Source organism: Pseudophryne corroboree, chromosome 1 (genome assembly GCF_028390025.1).
Source record: "Pseudophryne corroboree isolate aPseCor3 chromosome 1, aPseCor3.hap2, whole genome shotgun sequence".
NCBI lineage: Eukaryota > Metazoa > Chordata > Amphibia > Anura > Myobatrachidae > Pseudophryne > Pseudophryne corroboree.
In genome coordinates this window covers 860,871,733-860,897,727 of record NC_086444.1, presented here as the reverse complement: position 1 = coordinate 860,897,727, position 25,995 = coordinate 860,871,733, and the positions used below count along the sequence as shown (strand labels likewise).

Below are 25,995 nucleotides of genomic sequence, written 5' to 3'. Positions count from 1 at the left end.
TGCTGAATTAAATGTTACAATGTGATGCCCCAAAATGTTTGTCACATGTGTATACCCAGACTGCACAAGCCTTGTAACTTAATGGACATCACAAAGTGCATCTTATTCAGTACTCCCTCTAGATTGTGAGCTCCTTGGAGCAGGGCCCTCTTCCCTCCTGTTCTCACAGCCCTCTTCTCTCACACTTCAATTACAGCTCACTCCTACTCAACGACTGACTATACCTCCATCTCCTCTCGCTCGTTACTGTTTCTATCTTCCCACACTGCCTGCCAATAATAGTATGTCGATTACTCCTTTGCTTCCTTACATCTCAGCTGTATTGTTTACTGAGAACTGTGTTGCTAATGGGTGTGGTTCATAGGGTCGACCACACTTAGGTCGACAGTGTCTAGGTCGACCACTATTGGTCAACAGTAACTAAGTCGACACCCAAAATAGGTCAACACAAGCATTATGTCGACATGAGCAAGGTCAACATGACAAAAGGTCGACATGAGGTCTTTAAAAAAATGTTGTGTCATTTTCTTTGTAGAGTGACCGGGAATCCTAATTAGTGCACCGTGTCCCCTTGCTTCGGGCAAGGTTACCATTCCCAATTGTAGTCCACATGGATTGTAAAGTATGAAAAAGTTCAAAAAATAAAAAAATTTGTTAAATACTCATGTCGGCCTTTTGTCATGTCGACCTAGAACAAGTCGGCCTAGAAACCCTGTCGACCTAATGCATATCAACCAACAGTGGTCGACCTAATGACTGTGGACCTAAGTGTGGTTGACCTAGAGACCGGATACCGTTGCGAATTGTTACTTGTGCTCTGTTTTGGTTTTTCAGTTACTATACTAAGTTCTGTATACCCTTTATTGCTGTAATGTGTGCCGTATGTACATCGCTGTGAGACACTTGTGGCACCTTATAAATAAAAGGTAATAATAATAATAATACTTTCTGGTCAGCCAATGACACTGCATGCATACCAAATCTAATCTTTGGTAAACTACATTTATATTGTACTATGGACAAAATCTTGACAATAGAAAATTGGGGAAAATTTATAGGAAAAACAAACATAAACATCGGTCCTCTATAACATTAAGTCACACGTACTTGGATGCAGGTCAGGAATCAAGCTCTTGTTTGTCAGTATTTACCCAACAGTACACTTATATTAATTTACATTTGGAACACAAATCTAGTATTACACTAGTGTGGACAATTATTATATATGGAGGTTTTAATGACCCCCAGTCAGATTGGAGACAGAGCAATATAACATTTAAAACGTACTTAAAAGACTTAACTTTCTTAATAATGGATATAGCTGTTCATTTGCTGTAATGGTCTTTGAAGCTTATGAGATTACAGCCTACTAATTACCCTTAATCATTCGTGGGACTAATAAAGGTACAAATACCATTAATTATTTTAAATGTTCAAGTCTCCGCTAAGTAGAAGTAATCTTTGCTCTCTGGCATGTAACAGAATGCTGTGAGGTTCCAAAGCAACTAACCACTCTGTAAGCAAAAATTATTTCATAAGCTAGAAATCAACTTTATCAGAACAGTTTGCTCTAGGAAAGTTGATATTCCACATATCTACTGTACGTATGCATGCTTAACAAGTACTCTCAATAGGTTATACAGTTAGCATACTGCTTGTCTGGATCCCAACTGTCTTATTACCGACGTCGGGATCCCGACAGGGTCACCATACCACTGCCGGAATACCAGCGAGGTAGGTGATTCCCCCTCTATGGGTGTACACGACACCCATAGAGGGAGAATAAAAACTGTGGCAAGCTAAGCTCACCACCAAGCCCGCAGCGTGGCGAGTTCAGAAAGGGTCTCCATTGCGCTCGCCCCCCTGCTGGCATTCTGCTGCATGGGATCCTGGTGTCGGTATACTGACATTCGGCATCACCGATCCCCTCAACACAGAGGGGTATATTTACTAAGGTCCCGATTTTGACCGAGATGCCGTTTTTTCTTCAAAGTGTCATCTCGGTAATTTACTAAACTCAAATCACGGCAGTGATGAGGGCATTCGTATTTTTTGGGAAGTCCAAGAAAATAATTACGAATGAATACACCATCGGTCAAAACGCGGCAGTTTAAGTATGAATCTCGGTCATTTACTAAGAAGTGCAAAGCAAAAAAAAATAAAACACTGCCGTGAAAAATTACAACTCGTAAAAAAGTGCTAAAAAAAAACAGACCTGCTTTTTTGATCCGTGATTGTATAGGCATGCAGGGATCCATGAGATCCGTGCATGTATATCATTGGGAAGGGGTGGGAAAGTGGTTATTTTCAAAAAAAAAAAATTGCGTGGGGTCCCCCCTCCTAAGCATAACCAGCCTCGGGCTCTTTGAGCCGATCCTGGTTGCAGAAATATGGGGGAAAAATTGACAGGGGTTCCCCCATATTTAAGCAACCAGCATCGGGCTCTGCGCCTGGTCCTGGTTCCAAAAATACGGGGGACAAAAAGAGTAGGAGTCCCCCGTATTTTTAAAACCAGCACCGGGCTCCACTAGCTGGACAGATAATGCCACAGCCGGGGGTCACTTTTATATAGTGCCCTGCGGCCGTGGCATCAAATATCCAACTAGTCACCCCTGGCCGGGGTACCCTGGGGGAGTGGGGACCCCTTCAATCAAGGGGTCCCCCCCCCAGCCACCCAAGGGCCAGGGGTGAAGCCCGAGGCTGTCCCCCCCATCCAATGGGCTGCGGATGGGGGGCTGATAGCCTTTGTTGAAAATGTAAAGATATTGTTTTTAGTAGCAGTACTACAAGTCCCAGCAAGCCTCCCCCGCATGCTGGTACTTGGAGAACCACAAGTACCAGCATGCGGCGGAAAAACGGGCCCGCTGGTACCTGTAGTACTAATACTAAAAAAATACCTAAAAAAAGACAAGACACACACACCTTGAAAGTAAAGATTTATTACATACATCCACACAAACATACATACATACTTACCTTATGTTCACACGCAGGTCGGTCCTCTTGTCCAGTAGAATCCATGGGGTACCGGTTGAATAAATTATACTCACCAGATCCAGGGTACCAGGCTCCTTGGCGAATCCATTTGTAATCCAAGTACTTGATTAAAATAAAAAAACGGAGACCCGAGCCACGCACTGAAAGGGGACCCATGGTTTCACATGGGTCCCCTTTCCCCGAATGCCAGAAACCCACTCTGACTTCTGTCTAAGTGGGTTTCTTCAGCCAATCAGGGAGCGCCACGTTGTGGCACCTTCCTGATCGGCTGTGTGCTCCTGTACTGTCTGACAGGCGGCACACGGCAGTGTTACAATGTAGCGCCTATGCGCTCCATTGTAACCAATGGTGGGAACTTTCTGCTCAGCGGTGAGGTCACTTTCGGTCAACCGCTGAGCAGAAAGTTCCCACCATTGGTTACATGCGGGTAGGCGCGCGCGGGCCCCGGCGGGGGGTAGCGGGGATCCGATGCCGCGGTTTGGGGCAGTCAGGACCCCTCCGGAACTCCGGCGTTGGCTCTGGCCACGGGGGTCGCGGCATTAGGGCCGCTGGCTGCGGCTGCATCTCCGGGGGTAGCGCAAGCTCCGACGCGGCCGCGATGGTAGGCGGGTCCAGAAGGCGGTCAGCTTCAGCGGCGCAGCGAATTGCCACGCCTGCAGGGAGCCAGGAGAGGCCGCCGCAGACCTGGAGCACTGTCCGGAACAGGAGGGGCAGGGACGCGCTGAGGGGACAACCCCCCCACGAGTTGCTTCCTGGGTCTTTCGCCCCTTTTTCTCTCCTGCAGGGGATCGCGGCGAAGTGGAGATGGTGGAGTACGAGTAAGAAGACGTCGGTTCTGCCACACCGGAGGATTCCGTGTCGGTGCAGTCGACGGGATCAGGTGAGGTGTTACACTCGGTAGCGGGCTCATCCACGAGTTCCAGTTCTCGCTTTTCCTCTTCCTCCTTTTCCTCTTCTCTGTCGCCGCAGGCGTCCGAAGTCAGTAGCGCGACTAGGGCGAGGAAGCAGGCGACTAAATTCGCCAAGAGGGCGGCGGGGCAGCAGAGGAGCCGGGAGAGGCGTAAGCGGTTTAGCTAGGAGGCTCGCAGGGCAAAGGAACGCAGCGATTTGCACGGGTTTGTTCGCTGCGGCTACACTGCAGTGATTCGGGGCCTGCGGGATAGCTGCCGTAGGAAGATTCGCAGGGGGACTTCGTGGATGTGTTCGTCTTGACGAAGGAAGCGAAGAAGGAGTATAGGTCGGCGGCTGCAAAGAGGGGCATCGGGGCCGAGGCCCTCCGTACCTTCGATAACTGGCTGGCCGGGTTTTGGGCCTTCGCGGCGTGCTGCCTGGAAGATAGGCCGGACGAGTACAGGAACGTGATTCGGTACCTGCATCTCATACACGACATGCAGCGCACATCTTCGGGAGCGGAGTGGCGTAGGTATGACCAGGAGTTCAGGGTGAAGCAGGATGGTTTGCGGTTCATGGACTTTGGTTTCAAGGACGTCTAGGTCTGGCTCAAAGTCACTCGGGCTTCGCAGCAGGCGGAGGAGCCCCGGAAGCCGGGGGCGGACGGGCACCGCGCAGGGTCGTCCGCCCAAGGGTCCGGCGCGGACGGCGGATCGGCCAAGCCAGGTAGGTCGGCCGTCCGTACAGGGGGGCGAGCCGCCACAAAAGGAAAATGTTTCGCGTTTAACAACGCGGCCTGTTCCTTCGGCGAGCAGTGTCGTTTTCGACACTTGTGCTTGCAATGCGGCGGATCCCACACAGCCTCCTCCTGCTTCAAAGGCAGTCGTCTAGGTACCCGGGGTAAGCAAACTTATCCCAGGCAGGCCGCGGGCGGGAGCGCTCCACAGAGCTCCGACGCCAATTGATTTAGAGACGATGGGCAAGTGGTTAAATTGGTATCCAAATAGGACGGATGCAAAATTTCTGTTTTCCGGTTTTAGTTTTGTTTTCGCTTGCTTGTGGCGAGCGAGGTGTCGGTTCGGGCCCAGGAGAACCTTCAGTCTGCCCGAGCCTTGCCGTTCGTGCTGAGGGAGAAAGTGGATACGGAGGTCATCTCTCCAGTGGGGGTGGTTCCGAAGAAGACTCCGGGCGCTTTTCGGCTTATTCAACATCTTTCTTACCTGTCGGGGACGTCGGTCAATGACGCAATGCCGCCGGCTCATGGTTCGGTGGTTTATCAGTCGTTTGACGAGGTATTGGCGCTGGTCCGCAGTTACGGGACTGGGGCACGCATGGCTAAGATTGATGTTGAGTCCGCTTTTCGGTTGCTGCCGTTACATCCGGACTCATTCCGTTTTATGGGGTTTCGGATCGGAGCGGAGTATTTCATCGACAAAGGTTTGCCGATGGGGTGTTCCGTTTCATGCTCGTTTTTCGTACGGTTTAGCACGTTTCTACACTGGTTCATGGAGTCTTCGTCAGGGGGTCATGGGGTCGCCCATTACCTCAATGACTTCCTGTGTGCGGGTCCGGCACATTCACCACGGTGCGGCGACTTGCTGGGCAGCATCCGAGCATCCTGTTTTTCCCCTTCGGCGTTCCAGTGGACGAGGATAAAACTGAGGGACAGTCCTCCTGTTTGTCCTGTTTGGGGATCGATATCGACACTGCGGCAGGATCATGTCGGCTGCCTCGGGACAAGGTGGTGAAGCTCCGCGAAGCTATTGGCCGGTTCGAAGGGTCGCGTAAGGTCACACTGCGGCAGGCGCAGTCCTTGCTGGGCATGTTGAACTTTGCTTGTCGGGTGATCCCGATGGGCAGGGTTTTCTGCCGGAAGCTAGAAAGGGCGACTGCGGGGTGTGCCAGACCACAACATTTCGTGCGATGATCCTCCGAGATTAAACGGGATTGGGCCATATGGGCCTCATTCCTGGAGGATTTCAACGGGGTGTGTATATGGCAGGCTCCAACGGTGGACATCGCTAGGTTGCAGTTGTTCACCGACGCTGCTGGGGCCTCTGGATACGGATGCTATCAGGAGGGATCTTGGGGCGCGGCTTCGTGGCCGGCGGGACGGCATCGCGAAGGCTTAACCAAGGACCTTTTGCTTCTGGAGTTTTTCCCCATTATGGTGGCGCTGGAGGTCTGGGGCGATCGGCTGGCTCATTGCAGCATCTGGTTTAGAGGTGACAATCTGGGCGTGGCGCATGCGATAAATAACAAGAGGGCGAAGTCGCTGGTCGTTCTGCGGGTGCTGGGACAGTTGCTGTTGACATGCCTACGTCGGAACGTGTGGTTCCGCGCGCAACATGTGCCGGGGCTGGAAAACGGAATTGTCGACGCTCAGTCACGAGGGGTCTTGCGTTGCGGTCAGTCGCGCCAGCCACGCTTAAGCCGCAAGCTTGTAGCGAGTGGGAGGAGTTTGTTTAAGGACGAATTCAGCAAGGTAAGAGCGGGCATCGGATGATGCTTTCTTTTATTTGGCAGCTGTATGTTTCGGGTAGGTCCAGAGCGGTGGTATCCCGGTACTGGGCCAGGATTTAGTTTTTCAGCAAAATAAAGGGCGTCCCCGACGTGGCTAAGAGCGGGATTATGCTGAAGGCGATGAAAGGATGGGCGCGAGTCGCGCCGACGCCGCATGACAGGAGGAGGCCCATTGCTGCGGCCTTGTTGCCGGATGTCATCAGGGCGGTTAGAGGTGTCGCGTCGTCCATGTTTTGAATCACTGTTGTTTTTCAGTTTGGCGGGCTCAATGGCTTACCACGGGGCCTTTAGGGTTTCGGAACTGGTAGCGCCTTCTAAGCGAGCAGATGCGCGCATGCTGGTCGGGGACGTGGTGGTGGGTGAGAGGTCCTTGCTTTGCAGATTGCGGCGCTCTAAGACGGACCAAGTGGGGAGAGGTCGATGGATCACCTTGGTTCCGGCTCTTGAGGAGAGCATTTGCCCAGTAAGGTTGGCAGTGCAATATGAGGCAGTACGGCCCGACGGTCGGGGGTCATTGCTGCTGCATTATGACGGGCTGCCGGTGACGAAGTATCTATTTCATGGGATGCTGGGTCGCTGTCTTGCGAGCTTGGTCCTTCCACCCGCTGCGTTCGGGACGCATTCCTTCCGCATAAGGGGCTGCGACGTCGGCTGCGGCGGCGGGATTTTCCATGGCTGAGATCCAGGCGGTGGGGCGATGGAAGTCGTCAAGTTACAGACGGTATATTCGCCCCGTTGCATAAGATGTTAGCTCGCGCGTACTTTTGTTTCAATTACAGTCGTTTAATCATGTTGTTTACAGTTCAGTACGTGATGGTGTTGTGCGTTTGTTTGTTTCCCCTTTTTTATCCTACTCAGGGATTAGCTACTCGCCGTTGCTGGCATGAGCCGGCAGCGGGGGACTGGAGTTATTTTGCAATTTTTTTGCCTGACTTGACGGACTGAATTCTAATTCACAATTCGGCCAATCTGTTCTAATCAGAGTCCCTCAGCAGGTCTTTACGCTTTCACCTCCAGCTGAGTTATTACATGTTTTCCCCCTTTTTTACCCCCCCCCCCCTTTTGGTTAATTTCTTAATTTGTTTTCATCTTTCCCATTTGTGTGTTCATGTTATGCTTCAAAATTAGCTGGAAGCTCGTGCAGATCGGCTAGGCCGAGACTGCTGCAATATACGGAAGCAAAATTTTTCTTTTTGGCAGATCCTTCAGGTTAATGCAGTAGATTAAACAATGGTATAGATGATTAGTAACCACTTTTACCCCTTTTCCTCCTCTTCAGGTTGGTTGGAAGATGACTTGCCTATTTGGGTGGTTGGCCACTCTAATGTGTATTGGGCCGCCCAGTTTTGGCCTCGGAGGGGGCACAGATGTTTCCTACGGCTCGAGGAGTTCGTTGGCTTGGTTGGCAAGGGATGATGTGGACGGAGTTGAGAAGTAGACTAGTGAGTCAGGCCAGCAATCATGTAGCCCTAGGGTGTGGGTTGTCCATTTAGGTGGCAACGACCTGGGGAAGAGGACTTCTTTGGAGATGCGGTGGGCCATGATACAGGATCTGGCAAGTTTGGCCGCAGCATTGGACCAATTGTGTAGGGGTGTGCTCCTTGATGGTGCTATGGTTGAGTTGGCAAGGTGTGGCGGACGGTCGCGAAATTGAGGAGGCCAGGCAAAAGGTGAATGGGGCGGTGGCGAAGTGGGTGTTGTCCCACGGAGGCCAAGTGGTTCGCCACCCTAGGTTTCGGTTCAGAGACGAAGTCACCTTTTTCGGCCTGATGGTGTGCATCTATCCAATGAGGGGATGATGTTTTTCCTGGAGGATCTGTTCCTAGTGTTGAAGGAGTTAGGGTGAGGTTATGGTGGCGGTGCGAAGACTCTGGGAAGGAGTCTTTCGCTGTTGGCGGAAAAGAACGGCAGTTTGTGGTTGTATGGTAAACTGTAGTGATTTACAGTTTGATTTGGTTTAGGTGCACTCACCTCCATCGACTTATTGGCCGCTTGACCACCCGACCGGGATGGCAGCGGAATGGGGCACCCCTTGTGGGGGTGGAGCTAGCACCTATTACCGTGTTGATAGTTTGTATTTAAATTAAGATGGTTTTGAATTAGCATTTTTAAGGTTAGCGTCAGTTTAATAGAGCCGTTCTTTTTTCTGCCACCATATGCCGGCTGAATCGGCATCTTAACAAAGTTTTCATTTACAGGTTTGCTATGGTTAGGGTCAAATAAATAGCTAGCAATTTTTCTGCCAAATTCAAGTCTCCGTGTCTTTATTTATTGGTATTAGAGGTAACGAATGCTTTACTTGGAATGAAGGGGTCCACCAAATGTCACTAGGATGTTTAACATTTCAAACTGCACAAGAAAGGTGAACAAAAATCTCTGGATCAGGGGCATTAAACATGCTGCTGTGGTACTACACATCACAGCATGTCCTGCACAGTTATGCTATTAGGGCATCCTGAATCTGTGGCAGGGCATGCTGGAATGTGTAGTTCCACAGCAGCTGGAGGGCTGCATGTTGAATACCCTTGCTCTAAATAATATGCTTTCACAATGATAGTGAGATAAAGGTAGTGATGTACATCTCTAAGGCAGTGTTTCCCAACTCCAGTCCTCAGGGACCCTCTAACAGTGCACGTTTTCCAGATATCTTAGTGTAGCACAGGTTGACTCATTACTGGCTGACATTTTAAAAGATCAACAGATGACACAAATTACTTTACTTGTGATACTAAGGAGATATGTAAAACAGCACTGTTGGGGGTCTCTGAGGATTGGAGTTGGGAAACATTGGGGGTCATTCCGAGTTGATCACTAGCTGCCGTTGTTCGCAGCACAGCGATCAGGCTAAAAATCGGCATTTCTGCACATGCGTACGGGCTGCAGTGCGCAGGCGCAAAGTACTTTCACATAAAACTATGCAGTTTTACACAAGGTCGAGCGACACTTTTCTGTCGCTCTGTTGATCAGTGAGTGATTGACAGGAAGTGGGTATTTCTGGGTGGTAACTGGCCGTTTTCCGGGAGTGTGCAAAAAACGCAGGCGTGACAGGTAAAAATGCAGGCGTGCCTGGGGAAATGGGGGAGTGTCTGGCCGAACGCAGGGCGTGTTTGTGACATCAAAGCAGGAACTAAACTGTCTGCAGTGATCGCAAGGTAGGAGTAGGTTTGGAGCTGCTCAGAAACGGCATGAATATTTTTTCTAGCAGCTCTGCTAAACTTTCGTTCGTACTTCTGCTAAGCTAAGATACACTCCCAGAGGGCGGCGGCTTAGCATTTGCACTGCTGCTAAAAGCAGCAAGCGAGCGATCAACTCGGAATGAGGGCCTCTGTACTAAGCACAGGAAAAGCAGAGACTGTCATTTTGTATAAAGGGCACTAGGAACTAGAATGAAGATTCCAAGCAAAGGGAAGTTCAGATAGCCACACAGGGTACCAGTTGATATGGTCAGGATCCCAGCGTTCGGGATGCGGCAGTCGGATAAGGCACCACCAGGGAGGGTTAGGCACCACCAGGGAGGGTGTTACGGTCAGGCTGTGGGTAGGGAGGGTTGGGGATTGGATTAGATTGGGTTGGATTAGCATACTTACCTAGTAAGTGTCTGGATCCTGAGCGTCTGGATGCCGCTGTAGGTATTCTGACCGCTGGCATCCCAAGCGCTGGGAGGGATTTGGTAAAAACCAGAACGGTCCGGACCCCAGAATGCCGAACCGTACCAGATCCCTTCCGCAATCTCAGCCATTATGGGGATAGTATTGCTCGTACCTCGTCCGGGGGTGTATGTGTTAGCCGTCACTGGGGAGACAGATTAAAGCCTTCCCACATGGTCTGGACTGTTACGTTTTTTTACCACATCCCTGGATCATACAGAAAGGCTGTAATCTCTCCCTCCCTGTCTCCCCGATGACTGCTGTCACATACACCCCCTGGGACGAGACACCCCCCACACGGAGATGCAAACTACTATCTCCAAAGTGGCTGAGATTGTTGAAGGTATCTGGTTCGGTCTGGCGTTCTGGGGTCTGGACCGTTCCGGTTTTTACCCATTCCCGTGCCGAGATCCCGATACCATGCCGCAGATTTGCAGGTTATGATCTGACAATGAGAAGAAGCACTCAGCAGATTTAAATAGCCAGCTCATGCAGGATAGCTATTGACTGGGTTTGGTCAGGTGACTAAGTGGTAAATATACTAAGCATCGGTTTTGTAGCAATTCAAAACCAATGGGCATTACCAAGCATTGGTTTAGACTGTCATCTTAAATTCACCATCAATGCCCATCGGTTTTTAAGCCCCAACACTGCCACAAACCTGCCACCAAACCAATGAGAATCTGCCGCAGTTTTCAAGCACGGCACACACCAGGGGCGTTTTCAGGGGGTCATTCCGGCCCGATCGCACACTGCAGTTTTTTGCAGTGGTGCGGTCGGGTCAGAACTGCGCATGCGCCGGTGCTGCAGTGCGCTGGCGCATGCCAGATAGCTGACTACCGTCGTTGCCTAGCGATTGCCTCTACCTGATTGACAGGCAGAGGCGGTCGCTGGGCAGGAGGGGGCGGCATGGCGGCGTTTGGCCGCCGCTTTTGGGGCGCGGTCCGGCGGAGGCGGGCGGGCCGCTGCGGCTGCGTGATGTCACACGCAGCCGCTGCAACCCTGGCAGCGACAAGTAACTCCCGGCCAGCCACCGGAGCTGCGCTGGCCGCGAGTTACTCTACAAGTACAAAAGCGGCAATGCTTTTGTACTTGTGCGGTGGGGCCGGCACTGACATGCGGGACGGACTAGCCCTGTGCTGGGCGTCCCCCCACATGTCTGTGTCAGTGATCGTAGCTGTGCTAAATTTAGCACAACTACGATCAGGTCGGAATGACCCCATAAGAGAGGAGGAGGCACGTGTGCAGCCTCCACCGTCTGGGCCCCCTCCTCTATATAGGTGCAGCACTGCAGAGAGTCTAGGCACTAGAGTGCTCCGTGGATTCGGTATGATATACCAATGGAAGGGATGCCAGCGGTCAGAATACCGACAACGGCATCACGACCATTAGAATACGGACAACCCCCCAAAAAGTCTAACCCTCCCCGGTGATGCCTAACTCTAACCCTCCCCGCTTAGTGCCTAACCCCCCCTCCCCAGTACATAACCACCCCCTTCCCGTTCATGCACCTTAAACCTAACCCCACTTCTATGCCTAAACCTAACCTCCCCCCCCCCCCCCCCCGCGACAGAACGCAAGGTTGCCCCGCTAAAAGAGCTTAAAAATACAGGCACCAGGAATCCCGAATCCCGTCTGGATTTTGAAGCTGGCATTATGCCACCGGTCGGGATTCCGGCGTCGGTATTTCAGCCACCAGGATCCTGTCTGGCGGCATTGTAACTACATCCCTGCTCAGACCCTAATGTGCAAGCACAGATCTCTGGGAAAATGGCGCAGTGGACATTTACCCGTCGATTTCTGCAGCGCTGCTGCCATCAGCACAAGGCTCTGGAGAGGTAAGTATTGAAAAAGTGGGTGCGTGTGTGGTGTGGGCCACCTGGACTCAGGGGCCCATGTGCACTGCACACACTGCACCCATTATAAATATGCCAGTGGCACACACAGATCACTAGGATCTGTGCAGGCTTGTATGTGAAAAAATAAGAATTTACTTACCGGTAATTCTATTTCTCGTAGTCCGTAGTGGATGCTGGGAACTCCGTAAGGACCATGGGGAATAGCGGGCTCCGAAGGAGACTGGGCACTCTAAGAAAGAATTAGGACTACCTGGTGTGCACTGGCTCCTCCCTCTATGCCCCTCCTCCAGACCTCAGTTAGGGAAACTGTGCCCGGAAGAGCTGACACAATAAGGAAGGGATTTGGAATCCCGGGTAAGACTCATACCAGCCACACCAATCACACCGTATAACTCGTGATACTATATCCAGTTAACAGTATGAACAACAACTGAGCCTCACGAACAGATGGCTCAGAACAATAACCCTTTAGTTAGGCAATAACTATATACAAGTATTGCAGACAATCCGCACTTGGGATGGGCGCCCAGCATCCACTACGGACTACGAGAAATAGAATTACCGGTGAGTAAATTCTTATTTTCTCTGACGTCCTAGTGGATGCTGGGAACTCCGTAAGGACCATGGGGATTATACCAGAGCTCCCAAACGGGCGGGAGAGTGCGGATGACTCTGCAGCACCGAACGAGCAAACTCAAGGTCCTCCTCAGCCAGGGTATCAAACTTGTAGAATTTTGCAAATGTGTTTGAACCCGACCAAGTAGCAGCTCAGCAAAGTTGTAAAGCCGAGACCCCTCGGGCAGCCGCCTAAGAAGAGCCCACTTTCCTCGTGGAATGGGCTTTTACAGATTTAGGATGCGGCAGTCCAGCCGCAGAATGTGCAAGTTGAATCGTGGTACAGATCCAGCGAGCAATAGTCTGCTTAGAAGCAGGAGCACCCAGCTTGTTGGGTGCATACAGGATAAATAGCGAGTCAGTTTTCCTGACTCCAGCCGTCCTGGAAACATATATTTTCAAGGCCCTGACTACGTCCAGTAACTTGGAATCCTCCAAGTCCCGAGTAGCCACAGGCACCACAATAGGTTGGTTCACATGAAAAGCTGAAACCACCTTAGGAAGGAATTGGGAACGAGTCCTCAATTCCGCCCTATCCATAAGAAAAATCAGCTAAGGGCTTTTACATGACAAAGCCGCCAATTCTGATACACGCCTGGCCGACGCCAAGGCCAACAGCATGACCACTTTCCACGTGAGGTATTTTAGCTCCACGGTTTTAAGTGGCTCAAACCAATGCGACTTTAGGAAATCCAACACCACGTTGAGATCCCACGGTGCCACTGGAGGCACAAAAGGGGGCTGAATATGCAGCACTCCTTTAACAAAAGTCTGAACTTCAGGCAGTGAAGCCAGTTCTTTTTGGAAGAAAATCGACAGAGCCGAGATCTGGACCTTAAAGGAACCCAATGTTAGGCCCATAGTCACTCCTGACTGTAGGATGTGCAGAAATCGACCGAGCTGAAATTCCTCCGTTGGGGCCTTCCTGGCCTCACACCAAGCAACATTTTTTCGCCATATGCGGTGATAATGTCTTACGGTCACATCCTTCCTAGCTTTAATCAGCGTAGGAATGACTTCCTCCGGAATGCCCTTTTCTTTTAGGATCCGGTGTTCAACCGCCATGCCGTCAAACGCAGCCGCGGTAAGTCTTGGAACAGACAGGGCCCCTGCTGCAGCAGGTCCTGTCTGAGCGGCAGAGGCCATGGGTCCTCTGAGATCATTTCTTGAAGTTCTGGGTACCAAGCTCTTCTTGGCCAATCCGGAACCACAAGTATAGTTCTTACTCCTCTCCTTCTTATTATTCTCAGTACCTTGGGTATGAGAGGCAGAGGAGGGAACACATAAACCGACTGGTACACCCACGGTGTCACTAGAGCGTCCACAGCTATCGCCTGAGGGTCCCTTGACCTGGCGCAATATCTTTTTAGCTTTTTGTTGAGGCGGGACGCCATCATGTCCACCTGTGGCCTTTCCCAATGGTGTACAATCATTTGGAAGACTTCTGGATGAAGTCCCCACTCTCCCGGGTGGAGGTCGTGCCTGCTGAGGAAGTCTGCTTCCCAGTTGTCCACTCCGGAAATGAACACTGCTGACAGTGCTAACACATGATTTTCCGCCCATCGGAGAATCCTTGTGGCTTCTGCCATCGCCATCCTGCTTCTTGTGCCGCCCTGACGGTTTACATGGGCGACCGCCGTGATGTTGTCTGATTGGATCAGCACCGGCTGGTGTTGAAGCAGGGGTCTTGCCAGACTTAGGGCATTGTAAATGGCCCTTAGTTCCAGAATATTTATGTGTAGGGAAGTCTCCTGACTCGTCCATAGTCCTTGGAAGTTTCTTCCCTGTGTGACTGCCCCCCAACCTTGAAGGCTGGCATCCGTGGTCACCAGGACCCAGTCCTGTATGCCGAATCTGCGGCCCTCTAGAAGATGAGCACTCTGCAGCCACCACAACAGCGATACCCTGGTCCTTGGAGACAGGGTTATCAGCCGATGCATCTGAAGATGCGATCCGGACCACTTGTCCAACAGATCCCACTGAAAGATCCTTGCATGGAACCTTCCGAATGGAATTGCTTCGTAAGAAGCTACCATCTTTCCCAGGACTCGCGTGCAGTGGTGCACCGACACCTGTTTTGGTTTTAGGAGGTCTCTGACCAGAGATGACAACTCCTTGGTCTTCTCCTCCGGGAGAAACACCTTTTTCTGTTCTGTGTCCAGAACCATCCCCAGGAACAGTAGACGCGTTGTAGGAACCAGCTGCGACTTTGGAATATTCAGGATCCAGCCGTGCTGTTGTAGCACTTCCCGAGCTAGTGCTACTCCGATCAACAACTGTTCCCTGGACCTCGCCTTTATAAGGAGATCGTCCAAGTACGGGATAATTATAACTCCCTTTTTTCGAAGGAGTATCATCATTTCGCCCATTACCTTGGTAAATACCCTCGGTGCCGTGGACAGACCAAACGGCAACGTCTGGAATTGGTAATGACAGTCCTGTACCACAAATCTGAGGTACTCCTGGTGAGGAGGGTAAATGGGGACATGCAGGTAAGCATCCTTGATGTCCAGTGATACCATGTAATCCCCTTCATCCAGGCTTGCAATAACCGCCCTGAGCGATTCCATTTTGAACTTGAACCTTCTTATATAGGTGTTCAAGGATTTCAAATTTAAAATGGGTCTCACCGAACCGTCCGGTTTCGGTACCACAAACATTGTGGAATAGTAACCCCGTCCCTGTTGAAGGAGGGGTACTTTGGTTATCACCTGCTGGGAGTACAGCTTGTGAATCGCCTCCAGCACCGCCTCCCTGTCTGGGGGAGTAGTTGGCAAGGCTGATTTGAGGAAACGGCGAGGGGGAGACGTCTCGAATTCCAGCTTGTACCCCTGAGATACCCCTTGTAGAATCCAGGGATCCACCCGTGAGCGAACCCACTGGTCGCTGAAGTTCCGGAGACGGGCCCCCACCGCACCTGGCTCCACCTGTGGAGCCCCAGCGTCATGCGGTGGACTTAGAGGAAGCGGGAGAGGGCTTTTGTTCCTGGGAACTTGCTGTTTGGTGCAGCTTTTTCCCCCTACCTCTGCCTCTGGGCAGAAAGGACGCGCCTTTAACCCGCTTGCCTTTCTGGGGCCGAAAGGACTGTACCTGATAATACGGTGCTTTCTTTGGCTGTGAGGGAACATGGGGTAAAAATGTCGACTTCCCAGCCGTCGCTGTGGAAACGAGGTCCGAGAGACCATCCCCAAACAATTCCTCACCCTAGTAAGGCAAAACCTTTTAGAATCCGCATCACCTGTCCACTGCCGAGTCCATAATACTCTCCTGGCAGAAATGGACATTGCATTTATTCTAGATGACAGTTGGCAAATATCCCTCTGTGCATCTCTCATGTATAAGACTACATCTTTAATATGCTCTACAGTTAGCAATATAGTGTCCCTGTCAAGGGTATCAATGTTATCAGACAGGAAATCTGACCACGCAGCTGCAGCACTGCACATCCATGCTGAAGCAATAGCCGGTCTCAGTATAATACCTGAGTGTGTATATACAGACTTCAGGATAGCCTCCTGCTTTCTATCCGCAGGCTCCTTTAGGGCGGCCGTATCCGGAGACGGTAGTGCCACCTTCTTTGACAAGCGTGTGAGCACTTTATCCACCCTAGGGGATGTCTCCCAACGTATCCTATCCTCTGGCGGGAAAGGGTACGTCCTTAGTAACTTTTTGGAAATTACCAGTTTCTTATCGGGGGAAACCCACGCTTCATCACACTCTTCATTTAACTCTTCAGAAGGGGGAAAAACCACAGGTTGCTTTTTCTCCCCAAACATAATACCCTTTTTTGTGGTACCAGGGTTAATGTCAGAAATGTGCAACACATTTTTCATTGCTGTAATCATGTAACGGATGGCCCTATTGGAATGTACACTAGTCTCATCGTCGTCGACACTGGAGTCAGTATCCGTGTCGACATCTGTGTCTGCCATCTGAGGTAGCGGGCGTTTTTGAGCCCCTGATGGCTTTTGAGACGCCTGGGCAGGCACGGACTGAGTAGCCGGCTGTCCCACATCTGCTATGTCATCAAACCTCTTATGTAAGGAGTTGACACTGTCACGTAATTCCTTCCACATATCCATCCACTCAGGTGTCGACCTTGCAGGGGGTGACATCACATTTATCGGCACCTGCTCCGCCTCCACATAAGCCTCCTCATCAAACATGTCGACACAGCCGTACCGACACTCCACACACACACAGGGAATGCTCTGACTGAGGACAGAACCCCACAAAGTCCTTTGGGGAGACAGAGAGAGAGTATGCCAGCACACACCACAGCGCTATAAATCACAGGGATGTACACTATAATGAGTGATTTTACCCTATAGCAGCTATATTTATATATATATATATATATATATATATATATATATATATATATATATATATATATATATATAGTTAGTATTTGCGCCTAAATTTAGTGCCCCCCCTCTCTTTTTTACCCTATTGAGCCTGGAAACTGCAGGGGAGAGCCTGGGGAGCGTCCTTCCAGCGGAGCTGTGAGAGGAAATGGCGCCAGTGTGCTGAGGGAGATAGCCCCGCCCCCTTCACGGCGGACTTCTCACGCTTTTTTTATGGATATATGGCAGGGGATTTTACACATATATAGTCTTAATGACTATATTATGTGTATTTTTTGCCAATGTAAGGTAATCATATTGCAGCCCAGGGCGCCCCCCTTCCCAGCGCCCTGCACCCATCAGTGACCGGAGTGTGAGGTGTGCATGGGGAGCAATGGCGCACAGCTGCAGTGCTGTGCGCTACCTTAATGAAGACCGGAGTCTTCAGCCGCCGATTTCCTGGACGTTCTTCTTGCTTCTGGCTCTGCAAGGGGGACGGCGGCGCGGCTCCGGGACCGGACGACCGAGGCTGGGCCTGTGTTCGATCCCTCTGGAGCTAATGGTGTCCAGCAGCCTAGAAGCCCAAGCTAGCTGCAAGCAGGTAGGTTCGCTTCTCTCCCCTAAGTCCCTCGTAGCAGTGAGTCTGTTGCCAGCAGATCTCACTGAAAATAAAAAACCTAAATATACTTTATTTTCTAGAAGCTCAGGAGAGCCCCTAGTGTGCATCCAGCTCGAGCCGGGCACAGATTCTAACTGAGGTCTGGAGGAGGGGCATAGAGGGAGGAGCCAGTGCACACCAGGTAGTCCTAATTCTTTCTTAGAGTGCCCAGTCTCCTTCGGAGCCCGCTATTCCCCATGGTCCTTACGGAGTTCCCAGCATCCACTAGGACGTCAGAGAAAATGCTAAAATAAAAAAAGTTATAAAGTCCCCTCCAAATAGATAACCAGCCCTAGGCCTCTTAGACAAGGCTGGGAGTCAAATATAGGAGGGGAAAATGGCCTGGGATTTCCCCTATTTTTCACTAACCAGAACTAGGCTATATAGCAGGGAGACATGCAGTGTGGGGTCCCTCTGCCATAATGTCAACCAGCCTACGACTGGTTAGCCCAATAAAATGGTAAGTTTTCATTAATATAACCCTAACGCTTAAAGTGCAGTTGTAAGCAAAATGGTGGCTGGCAATTGGTATATTACATTTCATGCATCAGTGATGTAAGCAATCCCTAATCATAAACTGCATTTTTGCACCCCACTAATGCCATTGGTTCTAGCACACAGATTATTATTTCAACACATACACTGGTGAATTAACAGTGTGTAGATGTTTTGTACACTTTAATTCTCTTATGCTTAAATCCTTTATTTTTTTTCCCCAATAAAATGTCATGTTGCTTGGTCTGCTGGGATAAAAAAATATACAATCAATGGACAAGAACTGAACAAAGCCATGCAGGAGCCACAGTGCAAATAAATACCTGCTTAGTATCAAGCAATAACTTTCAAACAAAGCTCATTTCAGACAGAAGAATACTATTACTATTCTCAGTAGGAAGACAAACATAAAGGAGCTTGCCCCGTAAGTAAGAGTGGCCATATGTCGCACTTATGGCAGCTCCGAACTCACAGACCCACAGGGTTACGTACGAAAATCCTTAGGTTCAGGGTGAGATCAGGGTTAGATGTAGTGCCATTGCCGGCGATTCCACACCATTGTAACAGCAATTTGTCACCATGACACTTAACTGGTGTGGAAACGACAGTGCAGAAGACGGCATCAAGAACGGGGCAGCGGAACACGATCCACATGTGAGAACCGAGGGACGGACGTGACTACAGGTAGGCAGAGTAAGGGAGAGACAGACAGTTAGGTTTCCCCACTGCAGCCGCAGCACGGATCACAGCTCCGGTGTCCACAAAAGGACTCACGCACAGGACTTTCACATCAGCACAGAAGTGCTGTAAACATTATAAAGTAACCATTTTCTTTTTGTTCACAGGTGTTTGCAACTTTTTAATTCAATTTATTATTTTTAATCTTTCTCTCTTTCCAGCGCTCCTGTTTTTATCTTTTTACTTAACTGAATTAGCCCCATAGTACTTAATAAATAATTTGTCTATTCAATGTGATTTTAAGTGATTACTGTATAGCTAAAGATATAATAAAATGTTAGGAACTTTTACATAGAACAAGGTATAATTTGTATCACAGGAGGAAAAATACTGTACGTCTAGCAGAAACAAAGATGGGAGTTAGCTATCATCAAGTGCACTAGCGTTACAGGTAACTGCAATAACACTTTCAGATTCATTGAAGCCTTCACTGAAGTTTTAGCGAATAAATATACTGTCTTACCTTTGGGCAGGTTGAAAACGCCCTGGAGTCTCCTGAGCCGAGTCTGTATCTTTTATGAAGACCTCATTGTCTACACCATCTTGATGCCGACATGTGTCAGAGGCACTGCGAGGCCTCTGAACTACAGATGACAGTGATGCCCCCATTGTACCTCTAGTCCTCTCAGGTGTTGGAATGTAATTATTTGTTCCTGTAGATATGAGGGACATTTTATCACTTTGCTTTTCTTCGATAGTGGAAGATGTGTCCTCCCATTTCACCACCGATTCTGCTAGTACCGTTGAAACATCTATACCGTTATAAACGGCATTTTCTATACATGCCGATGTTACAGGATATTTTAACTGATTAGCACCATCATTCTGTTCTTCATCAACTCTACTTACACCAGAACATTCCACCACACAATTACTGTGGTCCATGACAGTTGTAGATGGAGCTAAAATATGACTGTGCTGTGATCTGGGGAAATCTGCTATTTCAGTGATTTGTGATAGTGAAGATTCAGAGAGAGTTTCTTCCTCTGAAATTGCTGCCAACTCTGTCTCTACGTATAAATAAGATTTCCTTTCTGGAGGAACCACTGCTGCTGGTAAAAGTGCATCTGATGTCTCCTCCTCACTTGGGACCATCACTTCTTCAACTTGTTCTGCTGGCTGTGGAGTTACCACATTGGGATTATCCAGACTAATTTCCACATGCGAGGGACAGTCCAAAGTCAAATTACATTCTGGCGTAGTCTTTATATTGATCTTTTGAGAAGTTATTAGCGGATCTAAAGAGCAATTATTGTCTTCACCGTCTCTTTCTAAATGCTGCGACCTGCTATTTAATTTGTCATGTAAACATTGTTCAGACTCCTCTGTTAAGTGTTGATTCTGCATTACTGGGCAGGACTGATCCAGTCCTTTTATTTCTTCTAAGCATTGTGTTTGTTCATCTAAATGTCCATATGCAGCTCTGAATGTGTCATTCTCTCTGTGTTCTGTTGTCCCATATTCAGGAAATTCATTGGTGACGCTAGCAGCCTGTGCAAGCAATCTTGTGCTTCCAGGGTCATCTATGAAAAAAAGCAAAACAAAATATTAATATAATCATAAAATTTTTTCAACATAATACATTTGTAGAAGACTGTAAATACTGACATACAATTACCCTTCATATGTGGCAACCTCATTCTGCATATGTGTAGAAAATAATTTGGGTGGCACGTAAGGGGGGGGATCCATCCATGCTTTGCTAACTAAAAATTATAACGGGTGATAAGAAATTCTATATAACTTTCAAAACCACAGATTTCAAATCAGCCGGAGCCCTAGCCTGTTGGTTTTACAGACATACTGTATTAACAAAGTACATGTGGAAGCAGAGTGAGGGGAGGGGGGGGGGGGGGAGTAAATGGGAGGCCCAATCACAGGGTAAAATGTTCTTCACCCAATCACCCCAAAATTTTGTCAAGGTTATTAAGAGGAATAGAGAAAACAATGGCTGCAGGAAGCTGTCCACAGGGCACCCAATATGGGGGATAGGCACTTTAGTAATATATTTTTTCTAGATGGCAGGCTTTAAGCAAAAACATACAATATTGCAAAAAAATACACAACTTAAGTTTTTTATACAGTTTAATCAGAAGGAGCATTTTCATTTCAGTTCAAATTCTTTGATTTAAAAAAGAATAGTCGTTTTTGAGGTGCCTTTTGTCTACCCTTACTTAATAATATACTGTACACATGGTATCCGGACTCCAGGTCGACAACAAAAAGGTTGACACACCTTAGGTCGACACCAATTGGTCGACACACCTTAGGTCGGCATGGACAAAAGGTCGACATGAACACGGTTGACATGGAAAAAGGTTGACGTGAGTTTTTCACGATTTTTTTCTTTTTTGGAACCTTTTCATACTTAACGATCCACGTGGACTACGATTGGAACGGTAATCTGTGGCGAGCGAAGCGGTAGCGGAGCGAGGCACCTTGCCCGAACCATGGCGAGCGAAGAGAGCCATGCGAGGGGACACGGTGCACTAATTGGGGTTCCCGGTCACTCTACATAGAAAACGACACCCAAAAAAACAAAAAAAACTCATGTTGACCTTTTGTCCATGTCGACCTTTTGTCCATGTCAACATAAGGTGTGTCGGCCAATTGGCGTCGACCTTTTTGTTGTCGACCTGGAGTCCCAGACCCGTACACATTATACTGAAATATAGTATACAAAGTATAAGCTACCACCAGAGGGGGCTGCTGCACAAAGAGATTTGGTACTTTTCACAACACAATTGATGGAACCAGCACAAATGTTAGAAATGTAAGAAAATATGTTACAACAGTGCACTGAGTACAGATCTCTGTAAGATAATTTTGTATTTGCTTCAGTTGACATCCTAGTATATAGGTCTATGCAAATATAGTGTTCTGCTGTGAATAAAAAAAAATTTAAATGGACATTTTAAACATGAAGTCATTATGTGATCCATTGTTTAAAAAACAAGATACAAGTCACAATGACATTTGCAGCAGAGAGAACAATAGGTGTCCTAATGCAAAGGACACAACTGAAATACGAGAGTAGATGGAAGAAAGAATGTAGATTTTCATGTAAAAAAAATATTGTCGTTTCTAATTTTTTTCAATAAAATACCCATGTGGCTATGGAAATTGACTGAGGTCTGGAATCATCAGTGAACAGAGAGTATTAATGCTGGCAATCAACGGCAGCCATGTACTTCACAATGAGCCTAGGAATAATCAGACGTCTGTAAATGCTAGCTTTACAAACAGCCAACGTCACAGACCTGTGAAAGACCAAATTAGAACCCCACAACAATGTTTCCATGGGTCCCTGAACTCTCCAAGGCTCTCACCAGCTGTGCTTCATTGCTAATGTCACACCAGACCACCATTCAAAGCAACACTCATTACTACTGCATAACAATAAGATCTATTCTATACTAATCTGTCACCGATGATTATACTAGATACATTATCTTATTGATATTTTATAAATAAAACGTTTTTTGTGTGAACATACATTTCATTTTTATATACAGTCTTTCTTGTGTAAAATGTCTCTGTGGGAGAGTCATAGGAGCATATTTCATTTACCAAAAATCTTGCATGGTTGGGTTTTTCACACAGTGCAAGATTTTTGGTATTCAGCTGGGTGCAAGATTTTTATAGATTTTTTTTGAGCACTCAAATAAATATTTAAAGAAAAAGTTTTCAGGACTTGCGTCTGAAGCCCTTGGAGACCTTTATTTTAAATAACACATTTCCTAGTTAGCATAATGGAGGTCATTCCGACCCAATCGCTCGCTGCAGTTTATCGCAGCGCAGCAATTGGGTCGGAATTGCACATGCGCCGGACGGACGGCCGAAGTCCGTCGTTCAGTAGCGTTCGCCTCTGCCTGATTGACAGGCAGAGGCGGTCTCAGGGCGAGAGGGGGTGCGGTCCAGCCAACGCAGGCGTGGCCGGACCGTTGGGGGGGGCGGGCCGCGGCAGCTGCGTGACGTCTCATGCAGCCGCTGCGGCCAGTGGCAGCAACGATCAACTCCCGGCCAGCCGCAGGAGCTGCGCTGGCTGGGAGTTACTCCACAAATACAAAAGCATTGTTGCTGTGCGATGCTTTTGTATTTGTGCAGGGGGGCAACTGACATGTCGCTGGCATGTCTGGGAAGATGATCGTGGCTATGCTAAAATTAGCACAGCTACGATCAACTCGGAATGACCCTCAATACCCCTTTCACATCTCCAATGCCGGATCCCACCCGGGAATTAGAGAAGGGTCCGTGGGATCCGGCATTGGAGACTCTCCTACCTCTTCTGCTGTCTTCCAGACCCGGCATATTGCCGGGTCAGTTGCCATAGTGGCAGGGGGACGGAGGTGGAGGCGGTGCTGGGAGATGAGCTCATCTCGATCCGGGAATCCGTTTACAGAGTCACTGACCCGGTATTCAACCCGGGAATAACACTGCTTATAACCCGGGATGAATTCCCGGGTCAGGCGACCCGGTAAATCCGACATGGCGCTTTCACACCGCACGCTGACCCGTGTCGACCTGGCAATATGCCATGTCGATACCGGGTTATTTGTGCGGTGTGAAAGGAATATAAGTAGCGTGAATTATGCAAATGGTATGACAGTAACAAGATAAAATTCAAACTAATGCCCTTATTTATAAATGAGTGATACATTTCACTGTGAATGATAAATTTCACCAGGCAATCAGCTCCTAACTGCCATGTTAGAGACTGTTGCCCTTATTTATCAATGAGTGATACATTTCACTGTGAGTGATACATTGCACCAGCCAATCCGCTCCCAACTGTCATTTTTTCAAACAGTCTGTAACATGGCAGTTTGGAGCTGATTGGCTGGTGCAATTTAGCATTCACAGTAAAATGTATCACTCATTGATAAATAAGGGCATAAGGGCCTTATTTAGGGTTACCACCTCATCCCTTTAATTCTGGACACATATTAATTACACAGGTTCTGTGGCTGATTAAAACCAGGTGAAATGGAGTCTTGAAGTCAGCCAGCCACAGAACCTGCGTAATTAATATGTGTCCAGAATTAAAGGGATGAGATGGTAACCCTAGCCTTATTCAGGTTTGTTAGTATACCAAAAAAGCACACTAATGGGCAAAACTATGTGCACTGCAGATGGGGCAAATGTAATATGTGCAGAGAGATCTAGATTTGGGTGGGGCGAGTTCAAACTGAAATCTAAATTGCAGTGTAAAAATAAAGCAGCCAGTATTTACCCTGCACAGAAACAATATAACCCACCAAAGCTAAATGTCTCTGCACATGTTACATCTGCCCCACCTGAAGTGCACATGGTTTTGCCCATTAGTGTGTTGTTTTTTTCTGGTTTGCTAACAAACCTGAATAACCCCCTAAGTACTGAATACTGTGCAATGGTCAGAAAGAGACAATGGGGGTTATTAAGAACTGTAAAAAAGACTTTGCTCAGCACATTTTTTATTATTATTATTATTATTATTCTTTATATAACGCCACAATGGTTCCACAGTGCCCAATTATAAAGAACATAAATAATCAATACAGGAAAACAGTGACTTACAGCTGAAGACAATATAGGGTAATTAAACATAGCTACAGCAGCATATAACACTGAAATAAGTATCAGGTGGCAGAAAACCGCGGGATTTGGTGCAGTCGAAGATTATTAAAGTAAGAAAAGGATAAGCACATAAGGAAAGAGGGCCCTACTCATGAGAGCTTACATTCTAAATATGTGCAAATAAGCCATTTGTCTAGTGCACAGGTTCTCAAACTCGGTCCTCAGTACCCCACACAGTGCATATTTTGCAGGTCTCCTCACAGAATCGCAAGTGAAATAATTAGTTCCACCTGTGGACCTTTTAAAATGTGTCAGTGAGTAATTAATACACCTGTGCACCTGCTGGGTTACCTGCAAAACATGCACTGTGTGGGCCCCCGAGGACCGAGTTTGAGAACCTCTGGTCTAGTGTATACATACATGCACATCACTCCACCTTTGGGAGATACCTCATTAAAAATTCTATGGATCGCATGCACATATGGAGGTGTACAGATGCTCCAAACGAGCACTGTTGGTGCGGCTAGGTTCGCCCGCGCCTATCCGTGCCGAGCTGTGGCAATTGCTGCACCCATTCATGTGAATGGGGCAAGTGCACATCTATGACGCGCATGCACCCCATACGTGCATGTAGTCGCGCACGATGAGCATATGTACATAGTTATTAGAATAAAAACATTGCTGCCTACATTTGCTGTAATATCACCGCTTTCATTAATTTTAATGAATGATTTTAATAAATTGGTACGCCTACAGACACACTTTCCTGTATTACTGTATGTTCACCTGGAATGTACAAAAGACATCCCATTAGCAGTAAGCCAAAACCATGACACTTCCAAACACACAGAAAAGTCAAGACAAGGAAAAAAGTTTCTGTGGCCACCTGTTATTGATGAATGTAGTATTATTATCAGCACATTAACCTTTTAGGGGGAGATTCAAATGTTTGAAAAGTCAGTTGGGACTCTGTTTTTACCTATCTAATAGACAGAAAAAAACAGACACTCAACCGACTTTTCAAACATTTGAATTCCCCCTTAGAGTCTTTGCAAGAAAAAGTAATTGAGGCTAGCATAAACAGTATACTGTAGTAAAGCTTTTTTAAGCACAGATGTAAGGGTCTCTGTATGTCCTTGTACATTGGAAACTATTACTTGAATAACAAATCAGGTATCTTCCCATTCCTAAACCAAACTCAAATCTGGCGCTGGCACTAAACTATAGTATAAATATGCTATACTGTATATCACTGAGAGTTTTTTGTGTCTCACACAGCTGCAGAGACTATTATACGCGTGTGACTACACACAAATCTATATCCAAAAAGCTGGCTGCACATGCGATCGCACACTTGCAAAGCAAAAATACACTCCCCTATAGGCGGCGACTATCTGATCGCAGCGCTGCAAAAAATAGCTAGCGAGCGATCAACTCGGAATGACCCCCTTGGTCTCTATCACCTCTGGAGCTCAGCACAGGGACACTGCAGTTATCATACAGCAGACACCTGCAGGCTCTAGGACACCCAGACAGTGGTCCCAGCTATGCTGGGCACCTACCAAAAGCAGGATCATACCATCACAGTGCCAGGTGCAACATCACAGTGCCCAGGAGCAGGATCACTCAGCTCCAGCTGGCCAGGGTTGAGCCCTGGAAGTCCCATACAG

At 48.2% G+C, this 25,995-nt stretch overlaps 1 protein-coding gene across 4 annotated transcripts in view; it reads right to left on the bottom strand.

Moving 5' to 3' along the window:
* The window catches only part of PSD3 (pleckstrin and Sec7 domain containing 3), a 1,004,314-nt gene that overhangs the window by 640,230 nt on the left and 338,089 nt on the right, over positions 1–25,995 (bottom strand). For all 4 annotated transcript variants that reach the window (XM_063919992.1, XM_063919993.1, XM_063919994.1 and 1 more), the window contains one exon: positions 19,233–20,292. In XM_063919992.1, coding sequence (XP_063776062.1) covers positions 19,233–20,292 — 1,060 coding nt within the window. The remainder of the gene's footprint in view (positions 1–19,232; positions 20,293–25,995) is intronic.